This window comes from Cajanus cajan, chromosome 3 (genome assembly GCF_000230855.2).
Source record: "Cajanus cajan strain Asha chromosome 3, NIPB_CcT2T_4, whole genome shotgun sequence".
Taxonomy (NCBI): Eukaryota; Viridiplantae; Streptophyta; class Magnoliopsida; order Fabales; family Fabaceae; genus Cajanus; species Cajanus cajan.
In genome coordinates, this window is record NC_138519.1 from 11,885,460 (window position 1) to 11,899,975 (window position 14,516).

At 29.6% G+C, this 14,516-nt stretch overlaps 3 protein-coding genes across 3 annotated transcripts; 2 read left to right on the plus strand and 1 right to left on the minus strand.

The window, feature by feature from the left end:
* The first annotated feature begins 1,658 nt into the window (after positions 1 to 1,658).
* Positions 1,659 to 9,482, plus strand: LOC145956052 (uncharacterized). The gene is made up of 7 exons (XM_083071611.1): positions 1,659 to 1,688; positions 2,292 to 2,887; positions 2,997 to 3,344; positions 3,467 to 4,302; positions 4,416 to 4,467; positions 4,572 to 4,879; positions 5,002 to 9,482. The coding sequence occupies exons 1-4, from the start codon at positions 1,659 to 1,661 to the stop codon at positions 3,525 to 3,527; spliced, it is 1,035 nt and encodes a 344-aa protein (XP_082927737.1). The 3' UTR covers positions 3,528 to 4,302; positions 4,416 to 4,467; positions 4,572 to 4,879; positions 5,002 to 9,482.
* On the plus strand, positions 3,587 to 5,087 carry LOC145956053 (uncharacterized). The gene is made up of 7 exons (XM_083071612.1): positions 3,587 to 3,649; positions 3,937 to 3,995; positions 4,236 to 4,302; positions 4,416 to 4,467; positions 4,601 to 4,669; positions 4,796 to 4,879; positions 5,002 to 5,087. Exons 1-7 carry the CDS (start codon positions 3,587 to 3,589, stop codon positions 5,085 to 5,087), a joined length of 480 nt encoding a protein of 159 aa, XP_082927738.1.
* A 235-nt stretch (positions 9,483 to 9,717) lies between the features above and the next one.
* LOC109794172 (uncharacterized) lies at positions 9,718 to 10,578 on the minus strand. Its single transcript, XM_020353648.2, has 2 exons — positions 10,364 to 10,578; positions 9,718 to 10,214 (listed from the first exon to the last, which is right to left on the minus strand). Exons 1-2 carry the CDS (start codon positions 10,527 to 10,529, stop codon positions 9,718 to 9,720), a joined length of 663 nt encoding a protein of 220 aa, XP_020209237.2. The 5' UTR covers positions 10,530 to 10,578.
* Between the last annotated feature and the right edge of the window lie 3,938 nt (positions 10,579 to 14,516).

Consider the following 14,516-nt stretch of genomic DNA (forward strand, 5'->3'; position numbering starts at 1 on the left):
TTGATTAAAAGATAAATAAAAGTATACAAATTTTTAGACTTATAAATTTCACTTTATTATATAAATCAACAAGTTTAATATTTAAAAAGATAAATAAAAATATATATAATTTCAATATATTATTGTAAATTTAATATCTATACTAATATATAAAGGGAATATAATTTTCAGTAACTACTTTGGTCTCCATTTTTTTTGGACCATTATACCCTTTTATGTTAAAAAGTTAGAAAATTTTTTTTTAATCAAATTTAAGAATTTGAAACTAATAAATCATTTTTACAATAATTACTTTTACTTTTTATTTTTACATGAATTATTTTATCCTTTATTTATTTTTTAATAACTACTTTTTTATGAGTAATTTTTTATTTTTTTTCTTTTAATTTTTTTTAATACAATGCAGACACGAAGTGCTTTTTTCTTGCTAGTAATTATAATATTAATTATTTTATTATCTTTATATTTAATTTATTGTAAAATAATTAAATTATTTTATTATCTTTATATTTGATTACTTTGTACGTTTATTAATTTTTGTATGTGAGTAGAGTAAATTACATTATTTTTAAAAAAATATTGTGTTTTTTGTTATATATTTATGTTAAGATAATTCTATAAGATATAGTTTAGATATACTAGTTTATCCTCTCCTAATTTCTAGTTTAGTTTCCTTAGTACTTGAATCTGAATGATTTTCATGTTATTGAATTGATGGATACAATAAAATAAATAGACATAAAACATAATCAATCCCTAAAGTTTAGGAATTTAGATAAAACTGACTAAGGAAACTAAACAATAAATTAAGAGAGTATAAACTAGTATATCTAAACTATATCTTATAGAATTATCTTAACAATTTATATTTTTTATAATATAAATATATTTAAACAAAGAATTTAATTGTTTCGGTAATAAAAAATTCATACGTAAAAATTAAATTCAATATATAATTTAAATAAAATTAGGTATATACATACTAAATCAATTATTCATCTTTCGATATAATACTTGATTTCTTTTGGTTATGATATTTTAATATATTTTATTTAAAATATCAATTAACATATTTTATTATTATTATAATTTAATTTATTGTAAAATAATTAAAATATTTAATTTAACATCATTAAAAAATAACCATTATAAAATTTATTTTTTTAGTTTAATTATTTATTATAATACTTTTTAGTTACTGTATTAACCAAAAAAATATTTTAATTAAAATATATTTTTGAATTTTAGTTAATTCATTATCATTCACTCACTTTATTAAAAAGTGATAAAATTTAATTAATTTAATAAAATAAAAACTTTAAAATAAAAATCTAAAATCTTTAACAATTTCTTAAATACAAATATTTAATTAATTAATTTAAATATATACTAAATGTAATATTAGAAAATTTATAAAGATTTTAGTTATAATTTTTATTATCTTTTGAATTAATATTGGATTTCTTTTGATTATGAAAGATAGTAAATAAATTTAAAATCTGAATGAGTTTGTTTGATAAAAATATTTAATTAATTTTAACCATTCTAACAGTCCCTCACCCGGCCACCACACCTCTTTTTGTGTTAAACCGTTCCAACAGTCTCTCCCCGGCCACCACACCTCCAGCTGTGTTAAATCATTTAGAGAGAATATTAATATGACAGGTATTACTCGATCTTCTGTTTTTGTTAGAAGATTTTATGTAGTTATTTAGAGAGAATATCATTTTTTTATATCCAAAGAAAAAGTGTTGTACATAAAACTTTAAAATTTTGTTAAAATTTCAAAATTGAACTATTATTATTGTTATTATAAATATATTATTATTTTAAATTTGAAATACTACGATTTTGCATTTAAATTAAATTATATTAATCATTATTTTCAAGTTTAAATTCAAAATATTATTTATATATTAATTTAATTAATAAAAATATAAGGTAGTAATTTTAAAAAAAATTGTATTTTAAAGATATTTATTTCATATTATTTATAGGAGTTAAAATGGTAGTTTTTTTTTTCAAAATAAAAAATATATTTTTAAAACGCACAGAGAGGAGAGGAACGGGTTTAAACCCTAAAGAGAGGCACCACTCTTTCTTGAAATTTTTTTAATCATTTTCCCTCTTTTACTTTTCCCGCTCCCTCTCCCTAAAAATATATTTTTGCATTTCCATTATCCCTCTCCCTCTCCCTCTCCGCCACTCAGTCTTCCCCAAAACCCGAACCCTAACCCCCTTCCTCTCCCGCTCCCTCTCCCTCTCAGCCACTGCTCCTCACTCCCTCTCAGCCCTCTCGTTCCTCCGCCAAATCTCCCTCGCGGCCTCCCCCTCCCTCCGCTGCCTCCTCCTCCCCGCCACCCCCCTCCCTCTCCGCCCTCTCGTTCCTCCGCCGCATCTCCCTCGTGGCCTCCCCTTCCCTTCGCTGCCACCCCCCTCCCTCTCCGCCCTCTCGTTCCTCCGCCGCATCTCCCTCGCGGACTCCCCCTCCCTCCGCTGCCTCCTCCTCCCCGCCACCCCCTCCCTCCGCGCCCTCTCCACACGCGCCACCACCTCCTCCCTCAACGACCCCAACCCCAACTGGTCCAAAGACTCATCATCAACAATCACCCAAACTCCGTGCGGCGTGTGGCGAACATGGCTGGGCGACTCCACCAACGCGAACTTCGCCCCCTTCCTCTCTTCCCCCTCCGCCTGGGACTCCTTCATCAGCTCCACCACTCACATCCCTCTCCAATTCCGTGTCCGCGCCCTCCTCTTCGACAAAGCCTTCGCCTCTCTCTCCCTCAACCCTAACCCCTCCTTCCACCTCCTCAACCCTACCTACCTTCAATTGCACGCCGACGACGTCTACTTCACCCTCGACAACGCGCAACATGACTCTAAGGTCCTCCAAACAAAAACCCTACCTCTTCGCTTTCACTTTCGCTTTCGCCGTTAATTTGTTTCTTCCTATTTCACTTACATTCTTTTCTTTTTCTTCTAATTTCACGCAGAATCAATCCAAAGCCACCGAATCCAGGTACGTCGAATCTGAACTCCCTGAAACCTGGTACAATCAGGTTATTGATAAGCTTGGGCCGTGGGAAACTTGGAAGTGAGGGGAGTGGGAGAGTGGTTGGGCCTGAGCAAGCGGCGAAGCTGGCACAGAAGGCGGTGGCGCGAATCTTGTTGGGCGTGGGGTTTGAAGGTGCCATAGAAGCTTCTGTTGAGGACTTCTCTGAGGTGCTGAGAGAACGCATTTGTAAAATAGGAACGAATCTGAGAGTGCTTGCTGATAGTTATAAGAAACAGTGCTCGGCCATTGAGCTTCTCAAGATGTTGCTTAAGACAGTGGGGTTTAGGTGAGTTTAAATTCTTCTTGGTTAACTGTTTAGTTTGGTGAAAATAAATTTATGTTTATCTTAGTTCTCCAGATGGCTTTTCTTGGCACCATGTTTGATTTTATTTTTCATTATTGTGGCAGTGATTGTTTCTCTAATGCAAACGAGAATGAATTGAAGATGATCTGCGTCATTGTGGTATAGAAATAGTATACTTGATATCCAAAACAGACCTTCTATTGTGAAAGACCTTTGGGCTTGAAATGCGTACCAAGTCTAATAGAAGGTTTGTGTATGCACATCCTCTCAAACATTTTGTTGAAGTTGTAATTGATTAGAAGAATTAGGAACTACATTGTGGCTTACCTCAACCAGGCAAGAGCTGTTTTAAGATAGCATGCTCAACTGAAGCAACAAAGGGCTCTAATGCCACACAGGCACCCTTCACACGTGTGATGTGTATGATTCATGAATAGTATTAATCTGTCCTATAAAATGGATAACTAAATAATTTATGTCTGTCATTTATTATATGCCTTCTCACATGACATGATATTTGTTGATGGCATCTATAACCCACTGATTTAGCTTGTTGAAATAATTTATATTGCAGGCCATGAATTTTTTTGTTGGCTTATTGCTACTTTTGATGCCTGAAGAAAATGTCTTTTGGTATGTCCTTAGATAACTACATGAGTAGATTTCTAGAGTATATATATGCACAGAATGTGCACTTTTCAAAATAAATTATGAATATAGCATCATTATTATACTGGTGCGGTGTTTGATGAGCACTGTTGCGCTGAAGGAATGCCTCACTGCTTGCTTTATGCTTATGCACCATCTTTAGCTGCTTTACATTACAAATGTGAACTAATTTTTTGTTTCATCATTAACTATGGTTTTCCCCAGGACCTTGATGGGCATTTTAGATGATTATTTTGATGGCTATTATTCAGAGGAAATGATAGAATCCCAGGTATTGTTTCTTTACTCTATATTCTTGATTAAATTAAACAATGTACATGAATAACTATTATAGACATTTTGACCTGTATTCATATTCATTCAAATACATTTTCATTGTATCAGGTGGATCAACTTGTTTTTGAGGAGCTGGTGAGGGAGAGGTTTCCCAAATTGGGTTTGTAAACTATTTTAATTCATTTTTGCCTTTGAACTCACCAAGTGAATTTTGTTTCTAATGTTCCATTTCTTGCTATATTCTTGTGTGTACTTCTTTTGCAGCCAATCATCTTGATTATCTGGGAGTGTAGGTAGCATGGGTTACTGGACCATGGTTCCTGTCCATTTTTGTGAACATGCTTCCTTGGGAAAGTGGTCAGGTTTAATGTTCTATCTATTGAGTTGAATAGCTTAGACTTATTTCACAAAAGTGCCAATGTCAAATGTGCATCTGTACACTATTGTTGGAGCTTTCTTCTGATCTATTGTAATTATTTGGATTTCAGTTCTTCAAGTGTGGGATGTGCTCCTTTTTGAAGGAAACCGAGTCATGCTCTTCAGAACTGCAATTGCTTTAATGGAGCTATATGGTACTGGCTAAAACTATTTTTTGTTTCAAACTATATATAGTAGTTCTTGAAAAAGTAAACTAGCAATGCTTTAGCCTTACATATCTTCACAGAACTTAATTTCACTTCACTGTGTCTTGTAGGTCCAGCATTGGTAACAACAAAGGATGCTGGAGATGCAGTTACTTTACTTCAGTCATTGGCTGGGTCCACATTTGATAGCAGTTAGCTTGTATTGACAGCTTGCATGGGTTACCAAAATATAAATGAAACTCGTTTGCTTCTCAGTCTCATCCAAGCTGCATACTTTGTAAACCTTTTATTATTTCAGTACATGTCATTTTTTGGTTTAAACTGTGCATTATATCATTATTTTTAACATTCATGCAGCACTATCTCTACATTTATTTTTTATTGTCTACTGCCTAGTAGAACATACATCCTCTTCTACCTTGCTCTAAATTTGAGGATTGTGTATTGTATAGATTTCAGATCAAATCAGTCTGAAATTTGGCCTGTTTCACTAAAATTTGTTCAACTTTTATTTCATTTTGATTCTCATTACCTATATAATTAGAATTTATTGATAAAAAAAAAAAGACCCCATCCACCTGTTAGGATCAAATAGTCCCTGTTAGGATCAAACTGTGCATTAATTGTATGTTTGGTAGATAGGTATAAGGTCATCACTATATAAGCAATCTAGCTTAGTAAAATTAGGTTGCTTCATGTGTATTGTTTGAAGGGGTTTCTTTGCCTAAATGTGTGCCTTGTGGATTTTGATCTCTAAATGATGAAAAGTATCATGGCTATGGATATACTCCAATGAAGCTTTATTGTCATAGTTACACTGATAGAGGTCATTCATTATTTTTCATGTGTTGTCTTGCCGATTAAGCACATCATTAATCTTGGGAACTCTTCTTGATGTCTGTATTGTTCTTTTATCTTCATTTTAAATGATATCATGCATTTTCATAAAAAAGACTTGATATTTTTGTTTTGATTGAAATTTTTTCAATAATAGGCTCTGGTAATCGATTACAAGAAATGGGTAATCGATTACCAGAGAACCTTTTAATAAGTAAATTTCGAACATATGATGTCTGGTAATCGATTACATGTATAGGTAATCGATTACCAGACTCTTAAAAACAATGGTTTCCTCAGATTTAGGCATCAACAGTTAGTGAGGGATTCATCCCAGTTTGTGACGGATTTAATCCCTCACAAATTGCGAGGGATTTAATCCCTCGCAAATTATGACGGATTCTACTTAATTAAAGTCATCACAGTTTGTGACGGATTTAATCCCTCACAAATTGCGAGGGATTTAATCCCTCGCAAATTGTGACGGATTCTACTTAATTAGAGTCATCACAGTTTGTGACGGATTTAATCCCTCACAAATTGCGAGGGATTTAATCCCTCACAAATTGCGACGGATTTTTATTAATTTCTAAACATTTATTGTTACAAGTTAGTGACGGAAATTATATTGTTTGTGACGCCTTAATTCCGTCACTAATTGTGACGGAGAAAATAATCCGTCACTAAATATTTTGTGACGCCAAATTTTGTGACGGAATCATTTCCGTCACAAATTCCGTCACTAACTGATTTGTGACGGATTTTTTGAAGTTTAGTGACAGATTTTTTCCCTCTCTAATTTTAATTTTTCTAGTAGTGCTCACGTTAAGCATGCAAACTAAAGCTTAACGCTAGAATTGCTGACATAACATTATTGAGATGAGAAAAAAGATTTTATAACCTAAATGGGGGATGTTTGAGGGCAATCATTAAATAACCTTTTTTGGAGAGAGTGTGTGACAGTTGGAGAACTCTTTAACCTTCAAGATCAAGCCTTTCCTTTTTTTCACCATTTGTAGTGTTCTATGTGTCTATATATAGCTAAACTCTCTCATATTGTAGTTTGATGCGACTTAACTCATTTCCATGTATATTTTCTAAGTTCATAATCTTAGTTGTTTTTCAATTTTATTACGCTATCTTCTTTACTTAATACTTGTTATGGTTTGATCTTCCTTAACTTGAACCTTGAATTTTAAATTGATTGGAAAATACTTGTGAACCTTTAAACTAAAGTAGAGCAACTAATGCTGCTTATCTCTAGGAATGAAGTAAATGTCATTAGTCTTTCTTAAGCTCTTGTTTTTAAAGTTGATTTCTTAGTTAAGTTATTTAAGGAATTGATAAATTAATCAAGGAACTCAGGTTCCAACTTGTAAGGAATTTAGGGTTGATTATACTTGTGAGTGATTGATAAATTTTAAATTATAATTTGCTTGAACTTGTTTGTAAATATGAGAATAAGGTTTGTTGAAGTTAAATTATAAGATATTTTATTATTGTTTTAAAATTAACTATTTCATTCTAAGTGTTTGTAAAAATATCAAAAAGACTTTTTATAACATTTATCTATATTCAAGCACTTTATTTCGTGCAATCAATCAATATTTTTGTTTTTTATAGCTCAGTTTAGCATAATTAGTAATTTTTGTCAAATATTACGTAAATCTTTTGTGAGACGATACTCATATTTATCATTAAACTACTTACAATTATATAATTTGGTACACTTGACAAGGAGATAAATGGAAATTTATCCCTAATTTCTTTCCTATCTTTCCAGTTTCCATTATTCTAATTGCTGACCAACACCGACAATAATTGAATAGGAACTAGATGGTATATCCAAAACTGTTACAAAAATTAGGAAATTAAAAAAATTATGTAATTGTTATAGCCACTAACTTGCAATAAGAGTCAAGTTGTTTTATATATTTTCTCTTTCTCAATAAATATAGTATGACATGGTTGGTAGATAATTTTGTATCTTGAATATATGAATAGGAGTTTAGTTCTTGGATTTGTGTGTAAAACATCTTTTGAAAGAGGTCAACCTCTTAATGGATAGTAATCATATTGGACGGTATATATAATTCTGATTCAATGTTTAATCTACAATTATGGCTTCAAATGATGCATTTTCATTATCTGACAGATTTGAATATTGGTGTAGAAGACAAATTTGCTTTTGATATCAATACAATTTCATATTCTCAAACACCGAAGACAAATAAACATGAAGAAGGTATGACATATTGATACATTTTTAAAAGTGGCCAGCAATGAGGAACTTAACCATTTATAGTGCTCTACTCCAAAAAAAAAAAAATGTTGACGGAAAATTGCATAAGCAAGATACAGTGTTATGGTGGCTTTTAGTTTCCGTGAGAACTGTTCTGTTTATTCAACGTTTGTAAACGAGACAAGGAAAGCGAGATGCAGGATGTGTCTCAAAGGAAGGGGAAGAATTGTGGACACGAGAATTCAAATTGATCTGGATCAAATTCGTGAAACCCCTTTGCATCAACGGACAACCATTCGATCTTTAGCATGTGCCATGAATAAAAACCTAACTTTAGTGTTTAGGCTTGTAAGATCAATGGTTATATGATGTCATTCCAATGTAATAAAATCACTATTGAAAGAAGAAAATAAAAGATCACGGTTGGAATTTCGCTTGTCAATCCAACATTTAAAGTTATGCACAATATTATTCATATGGATGAGTAGTGGTTTTTCTCAAAAAAAAAAAAAAAAAAACTGAGAATTATTATTTGCTGCTAGATGAGGAAGAACCAAACCGTACTTTTATAAGAAAAATTACATTGGAAAAGTTTATGTTTCTAATTGTTCAAGCCCAACCATGATTTGACACATAAGGAGAAAAAAAGCAATAACTTTGATGAAGAGAGAAGTCATTAGATATATATTTTGTTTTATCGAGTAATAAGTCCTAGTGACTACAAAAGAAAAATGGCCAAAATTTAGTGGAAAAATTATCAGTTACTTAAATACTAGTTGATACTTATTTCGATTTGGTTGTAGTCACGTTTTCTATTAAAAATGTTGGTTCTGTCGAAACCTCTATTTTTATTTCAGCTAGCTATTCTTATTTTTGCTAATGAGAAATGCATGTTTAGTATGATCGAATGTGTTTCATAGCAAAAATATAGTTTGTTCTTATAAAAATATGGTTTTTTCTTATAAAAATATCATGCTTTTGGTTGAAAATAGGACTAGTGTGTTCATAAGTTAAAGAAGATGACACAATTAGGTGTTTAGAGTTTAGGATTTTGAGAGAATAATGTGAGTTATTCTATAAAAAAAATATAAGCTAAATTTAAAGTTATAGTTTATTGAATATAGGATAAAAGAAAAATATTGATTAAAATGTAGAATTACCTTTTCATATATTATAATAAACTTTTTTTTTTAAAAATCACATTTGAAGTGATGTTAGTATGTTAATATTCATTATTTTTATCAAAATGTTGGGACCTTTTCTTGTTGTAACTCTTGATATTTAAAAGTATATCAGTAAAATTTAATATAAATTATATTGTATGATAAAAAACTGATCTCATCATTCATTAAAAACATCTGGATGTTGTGGATTTGATCAGGATATTTGTTTTTCAGTAATGTCTATAGATGTGTTAGATGAACTTTTAGCTTTCATTGAATCCTTTCATGAGTCATGTCAAATATTAAGGACATTTTTTTAATCATTGTAAAAGTAATAAAAAGCAAACATATAACATTAAATTAAAATATTTTGATAGAAAAAATAAAAAAGAAATTATTTATAAATTTTTACAAAAATATATATAAAAAATAGACCTTATATATACTTAAATACTATTATATTTTTTTTTTAAAATTTGAGGAATTAAAATCATATTTAAGTTAAAAAAATTATAAAATTAAAAAATTAAATTACAAATCGTAATATGTACAAACTGCAGAATACTCAAAAACAATAAGCATTTTTACTTAGTATACATATTAAATAACCAAGTTGGATATGGTTGATCAGAAAAATCAATGTTTTCTAAAAAGAAATCTATATCAATTGAATCAATGTCAGCAGTGTTAGAAAATGGTTTGTCCAAGCTCTGAGGCCTGTCAGAAGTGTCAACATTATCCGATGTGCTCCTTACATGATCCCTCTCATTCGCTTTGTCTGAGTCACCTTTGACAGGAGAAATGCAACTACTTCCCTCTATATAAGCCATTTCTTTTGAAGGGTTAACTGTAACTTTCGGTATTGAAATCACAGTGGGAGTAGCATCCGCATTACATGTTTTCACTGGAGAAATCTTGATAGGAGAAACATGTGTACCACTGGGAGAAGAATCTGCCCTGGGAGCTGGAGCTGGAGCTGTCTCTGGTGATTTGATTGGAACAGAAAATGAATGTTGATTCAACAAGCATTTGGCAACACTGGATCCTTGAACCTCGGATCCCTTCACGACTGACGATTGACCTACAAAAAAAGAGTTGAGAAGCTACTTCATTATGGACAACATTACTTAACAGTATTTTTTGACCTGAAAATGGAGAGTAAAACTGTAACTGATGACAATTTGAAAACCTAGCATATACTTAATAGATGTACCACCTAGGAGACAATACCTTGAACATTATTTTTTCTACCGGGAGGTCTACCACGAGGCTTCTTTGAAGCAGTTGGGAGGCCCACTGCTTCACTATCTTTTCTCTTCCTGTTAGATGCACTGATCATGGGTGTAGACAAATTTCTTGTTCCCACATTGGTATTGACAGGCATGGGTAGTGACATTATATTAAACACATTTGGCGAAGGAAGAGGAGTAGTACTAACGGTAGAAACACCTAAGAAAGCAAAGCATATAGCAATGTTAATGCATCTTAAGACAACCTGAAAAGTGGATGGACAAGTCACCTTTCAATTTAATTGAAACTTTATCCTAAAATGTCACTTCAATACGTTATGGTGAACTCAACTATTAATTGATAAATTTAGTTTACACATGTCAAATACAATAGTAAAGTACTAAAAGAAGGAAACATAATTTCCTGATTACTTATCAATCAGAATTTTCAGACATAAGACTTCTCTTAACAAAATTTAAACATTCAAATGAGTCATTCAATTCAATTCTATTAGCAAAATAACAAAATATTAGGAAAAGATTGATTTTCTAAAACTACAATATTAAAACAAAGTTATATCTAATTAATACCGAATTCAAACATGAAACATCCAACTCTTTTTACTTAGCTATGCACATAACAATAACCATAAAAACGTATAAAGACACTCCTCTTAATATTCACTATTTCAATATTTTGACTTTCAATAACTGGTGGACAAAATGTATGTGTTATAATTTATTTGATCACTGACTCGTGATAAAACAACTTAACATTATTTTCATTTTATTCCATTGCAATAGATAAATTTAACTTCCACAAATATCTTCTCACGACCAACATTTAAAAATTAAAACAAGAACATTCAATAATGACCTATTTTTCATCCTCACGTACCTGGATGAGTTTGGGAACAAACTCCTGGTTGAGGAACCATTGCTTTATTTGCGTTCATCACGGCAACATTCGGTGGGGGTGGCCTTGGAAAAGTGTTGTGCGTGTTCATGGCATTCTGAATGTGTCGCAATAGAATCTGACTCCTGTTTCTCTCTTGCATTACTGCTACCCTTTCTTGATCAAGTAATGCCTTATGTTCCTTCAAGCATGTATACTCATCCAACATCTTCTCCAAGCTTAGAAAACGCTCCGACACCTATAAGACAGTAAAATTAAAATCAAAATTTAAAAATTGCTACTGGATCAAGAACCTTGTGTATATTTTGAGTCTGAGTGTATATTCTAGTCACTGAAACTATTCTCATCTTTTTAGAAACATATGTTTTACTACTTTATCTCTCTACTTGAAAGGAAAAAGAGAAAAATCAAAATATATATCTAAAATATTCATATCTATGTTTTTATATTAAAATTATAAAAATATAAAAATAAATTTGAGAATGGGAGAAGAATTGTGATTGATGATTGATGTGTGTAGGGAGGAAAAGAGAAAAAGAAAAGAAGGGGACCTGAGTGTTAACCAAAAGAGAGAGAGCGTCTTTAGAGAAGGAGGAGTGGGTGGTGGAAAAGTTGTTGTCCAAGAGATATTGATCAACGATGATGGCAAGTAGATTGGGTGAGAATGACTCACTGTCACTGTTTGTGGACATTGTGTTTTGCATTGTAAACAATGGCAAAGAACCAGAAGAATTATGGTCGCAGTCGCAGATGAATTTGCAATCGCTCCACTTTGTTGCTTTTATAAGACACACAATGGCGGGACTTTTTTTTCGTTTCAAAGTCTCAATGTAATTTACTTTAAATTACCGCCAGAATATTAATTCAAATTTTTAATATCAAAATTACAAATACATATATTAAAATTGGCAAAAATACAAAAATCTATTAGCTGATAAAGGTCTTATTACTACGAATCTATTTAAATATAATTTATTTAATTGGGAATAGATGTATTCTTAATTAAATTCTCGCTTAGCTGTAAAACAATTTCTTAAAAAATAATATATAAAGCATTAAATATTATATTGTGCTAGAGTATTTTTTTTAGAGACTTTTCTTTAACGAATAAATTTTTAGGAATTTTTTTATCTTCATATCCAATTTTAATTTTGTTATGCAATTTTAACATGAACCTATATATTATGCGAGAGTGTTTTTAAGAGTTTATTTTAATGATAAAATTTGTAAGATTTTTTTTAGTCCCTTATCTAATTCAAATTTTTTTATCATAATTATTTATGAATTAAATAATAATATTTTAAAATAAATTATCAAAAAAATAAAGATAAAATTTGTTATAATATAAATTATTTTTATAAATCTAAAATATAATTTATATATTTAAAAATATTTATGTATAGTAATTTTAAATGTAATTTATATATTTAAATATAATATTTATTTATATACATAATAGATTATAAATTTTTATTATATATAATAAATATGCATATACATTACACATGCTGAAATACTAGTAATATATAAAACACAAATGACTATATTGCATGAAAATATTTTTAGGGACTTTTCTTCCACCAAAAGATTTTTAGAAATTTTTTAAACTTCATATCCAATTTGATTTTTGTTTAAGTTAAATTAAACTTTTAGTTTCTTTATTTTCATCAACTTGTAATTTTGGTTCCTTTATTTTAAAATAAGGACATTTAGTTCCTACTTTTCAAAATATGGAAAATCGATCCTTCCATCAATTTGGTATTTATTCATCATTAAATTTTGACATTGTTTGTTAATTTATCATCACTTAAGTGATGTGATATTTAGTGATGTAATACATAAGGATAAAAATTAAAAATATCATAAAATGAGGTCTTTATTTGTGTTAATTTTTATGAATGTTTGATATTTATTTTAGTAATAAAAATGTATTTATATGTTTTAAGATTTTTATTTCTAAATTTCATCTTACTAAATATTATATTACTTAATTATGAGTAACCATCAAAACTTAAGGATTGGTAGATGTTAATTTAATAGGAGGATTAAAATTTCGTATTATAATATCAAAGTGATTAAATATTTTTAGTTTAAAATAGAGGAATCAAAATTACGAATTGATGAAAATAAAGAGACCAAAATTACAATTTAGTCTTTTATTTATCATAATTATTTATAAATTAAGCTTTAAAATTTTAAAATAAATTATAAACAAATAAAAAAATTGTGTCACAATATAAATTATTTATCGTAAATTTATAATATAATTTATATATTTAAAAATATTTATTTATTCAAATTTTAAATATAATTTACAGGGTCGTATCTAAGAATTTTGGGGCCTTAGGCAAAAATTAAGATAGGAGTCTATGTTAATATAACCTAATAATTTTTGTTATTTTTCTAGCTTTTTGAGCTGCAAAATTATTTATTAAAGTTTTATAATCAAGTAATTCTAACACCTCACTCTCAATAGATAATATAGTTAACTCATTCAATCTATCTTGCAATATAGTTGATCTTAAATATGATTTAATCAATTTTAATTTTGAAAAACTTCTTTCAGTAGTCACAGTAGTTAATAATATTCTACAAGTAATGTTAATAATATTATATAAGCAATGTATGTATTTGGAAAAAAACATGATCTTTTTATATAGTTCAATATTTTTATTGGTTTGTTAATTTTATTTGTTAGAATTTCTTTCAATAACTTTAATATCAGAATGATCCTCAAAACTCAATATTTTCAAGATTGATACAATATTTTTACAATTCATCTTCCCCTCAAGTTTTAAATTTTAAAAAACCAAACATGTTTTCATATTCTAAAAATTGTTCAAATCAACTCTAAATAGAAGAAATAGATTGATCTAATATCTACAAAAAATAATTAATGCAAAAATAATCCTTTGCAGAATGAGCTATCTCATCATTATCAATGTCATCAAAATATTTTTTTCCTATAAATCTTATGTTTTTATTGAACTTAGGCTCTATATCCATTTCAATAGTCATTTCTTAGGCTCTATTTGACATATTTTACTGATTGGCTAAAATAAAAATAACAAGAAAAATAATTTTTAAAATTAAAAGAAGATAACAATGAAATAATAAAACCTGGAAAGTGAAAAATTATATCTGTGAATGAAAATTTCTTTAAGCTATGATTATGCACTGTCGCAGCTATGAGTATCCAAAATCAAACTCGTAGTGACAATCACTTTGCGTGTACCTA

Excerpts from the sequence above, each read along its gene's own strand:
- LOC109794172 (XM_020353648.2), bottom strand. The coding sequence starts at position 10,529 with ATGTCACTACCCATGCCTGTCAATACCAATGTGGGAACAAGAAATTTG. Across the intron at positions 10,215-10,363 it reads TAGAAAAAATAATGTTCAAG|GTCAATCGTCAGTCGTGAAG; the intron begins GTATTGTCTCCT and ends CTTTTTTTGTAG.
- LOC145956052 (XM_083071611.1), top strand. The coding sequence starts at position 1,659 with ATGACAGGTATTACTCGATCTTCTGTTTTT. Across the intron at positions 1,689-2,291 it reads TTACTCGATCTTCTGTTTTT|CCCTCTCGTTCCTCCGCCAA; the intron begins GTTAGAAGATTT and ends ACTCCCTCTCAG. Across the intron at positions 3,345-3,466 it reads CTTAAGACAGTGGGGTTTAG|TGATTGTTTCTCTAATGCAA; the intron begins GTGAGTTTAAAT and ends TTATTGTGGCAG.
- LOC145956053 (XM_083071612.1), top strand. The coding sequence starts at position 3,587 with ATGCGTACCAAGTCTAATAGAAGGTTTGTGTATGCACATCCTCTCAAA. Across the intron at positions 3,650-3,936 it reads TCAAACATTTTGTTGAAGTT|GCCATGAATTTTTTTGTTGG; the intron begins GTAATTGATTAG and ends TTTATATTGCAG. Across the intron at positions 3,996-4,235 it reads CCTGAAGAAAATGTCTTTTG|GACCTTGATGGGCATTTTAG; the intron begins GTATGTCCTTAG and ends GGTTTTCCCCAG.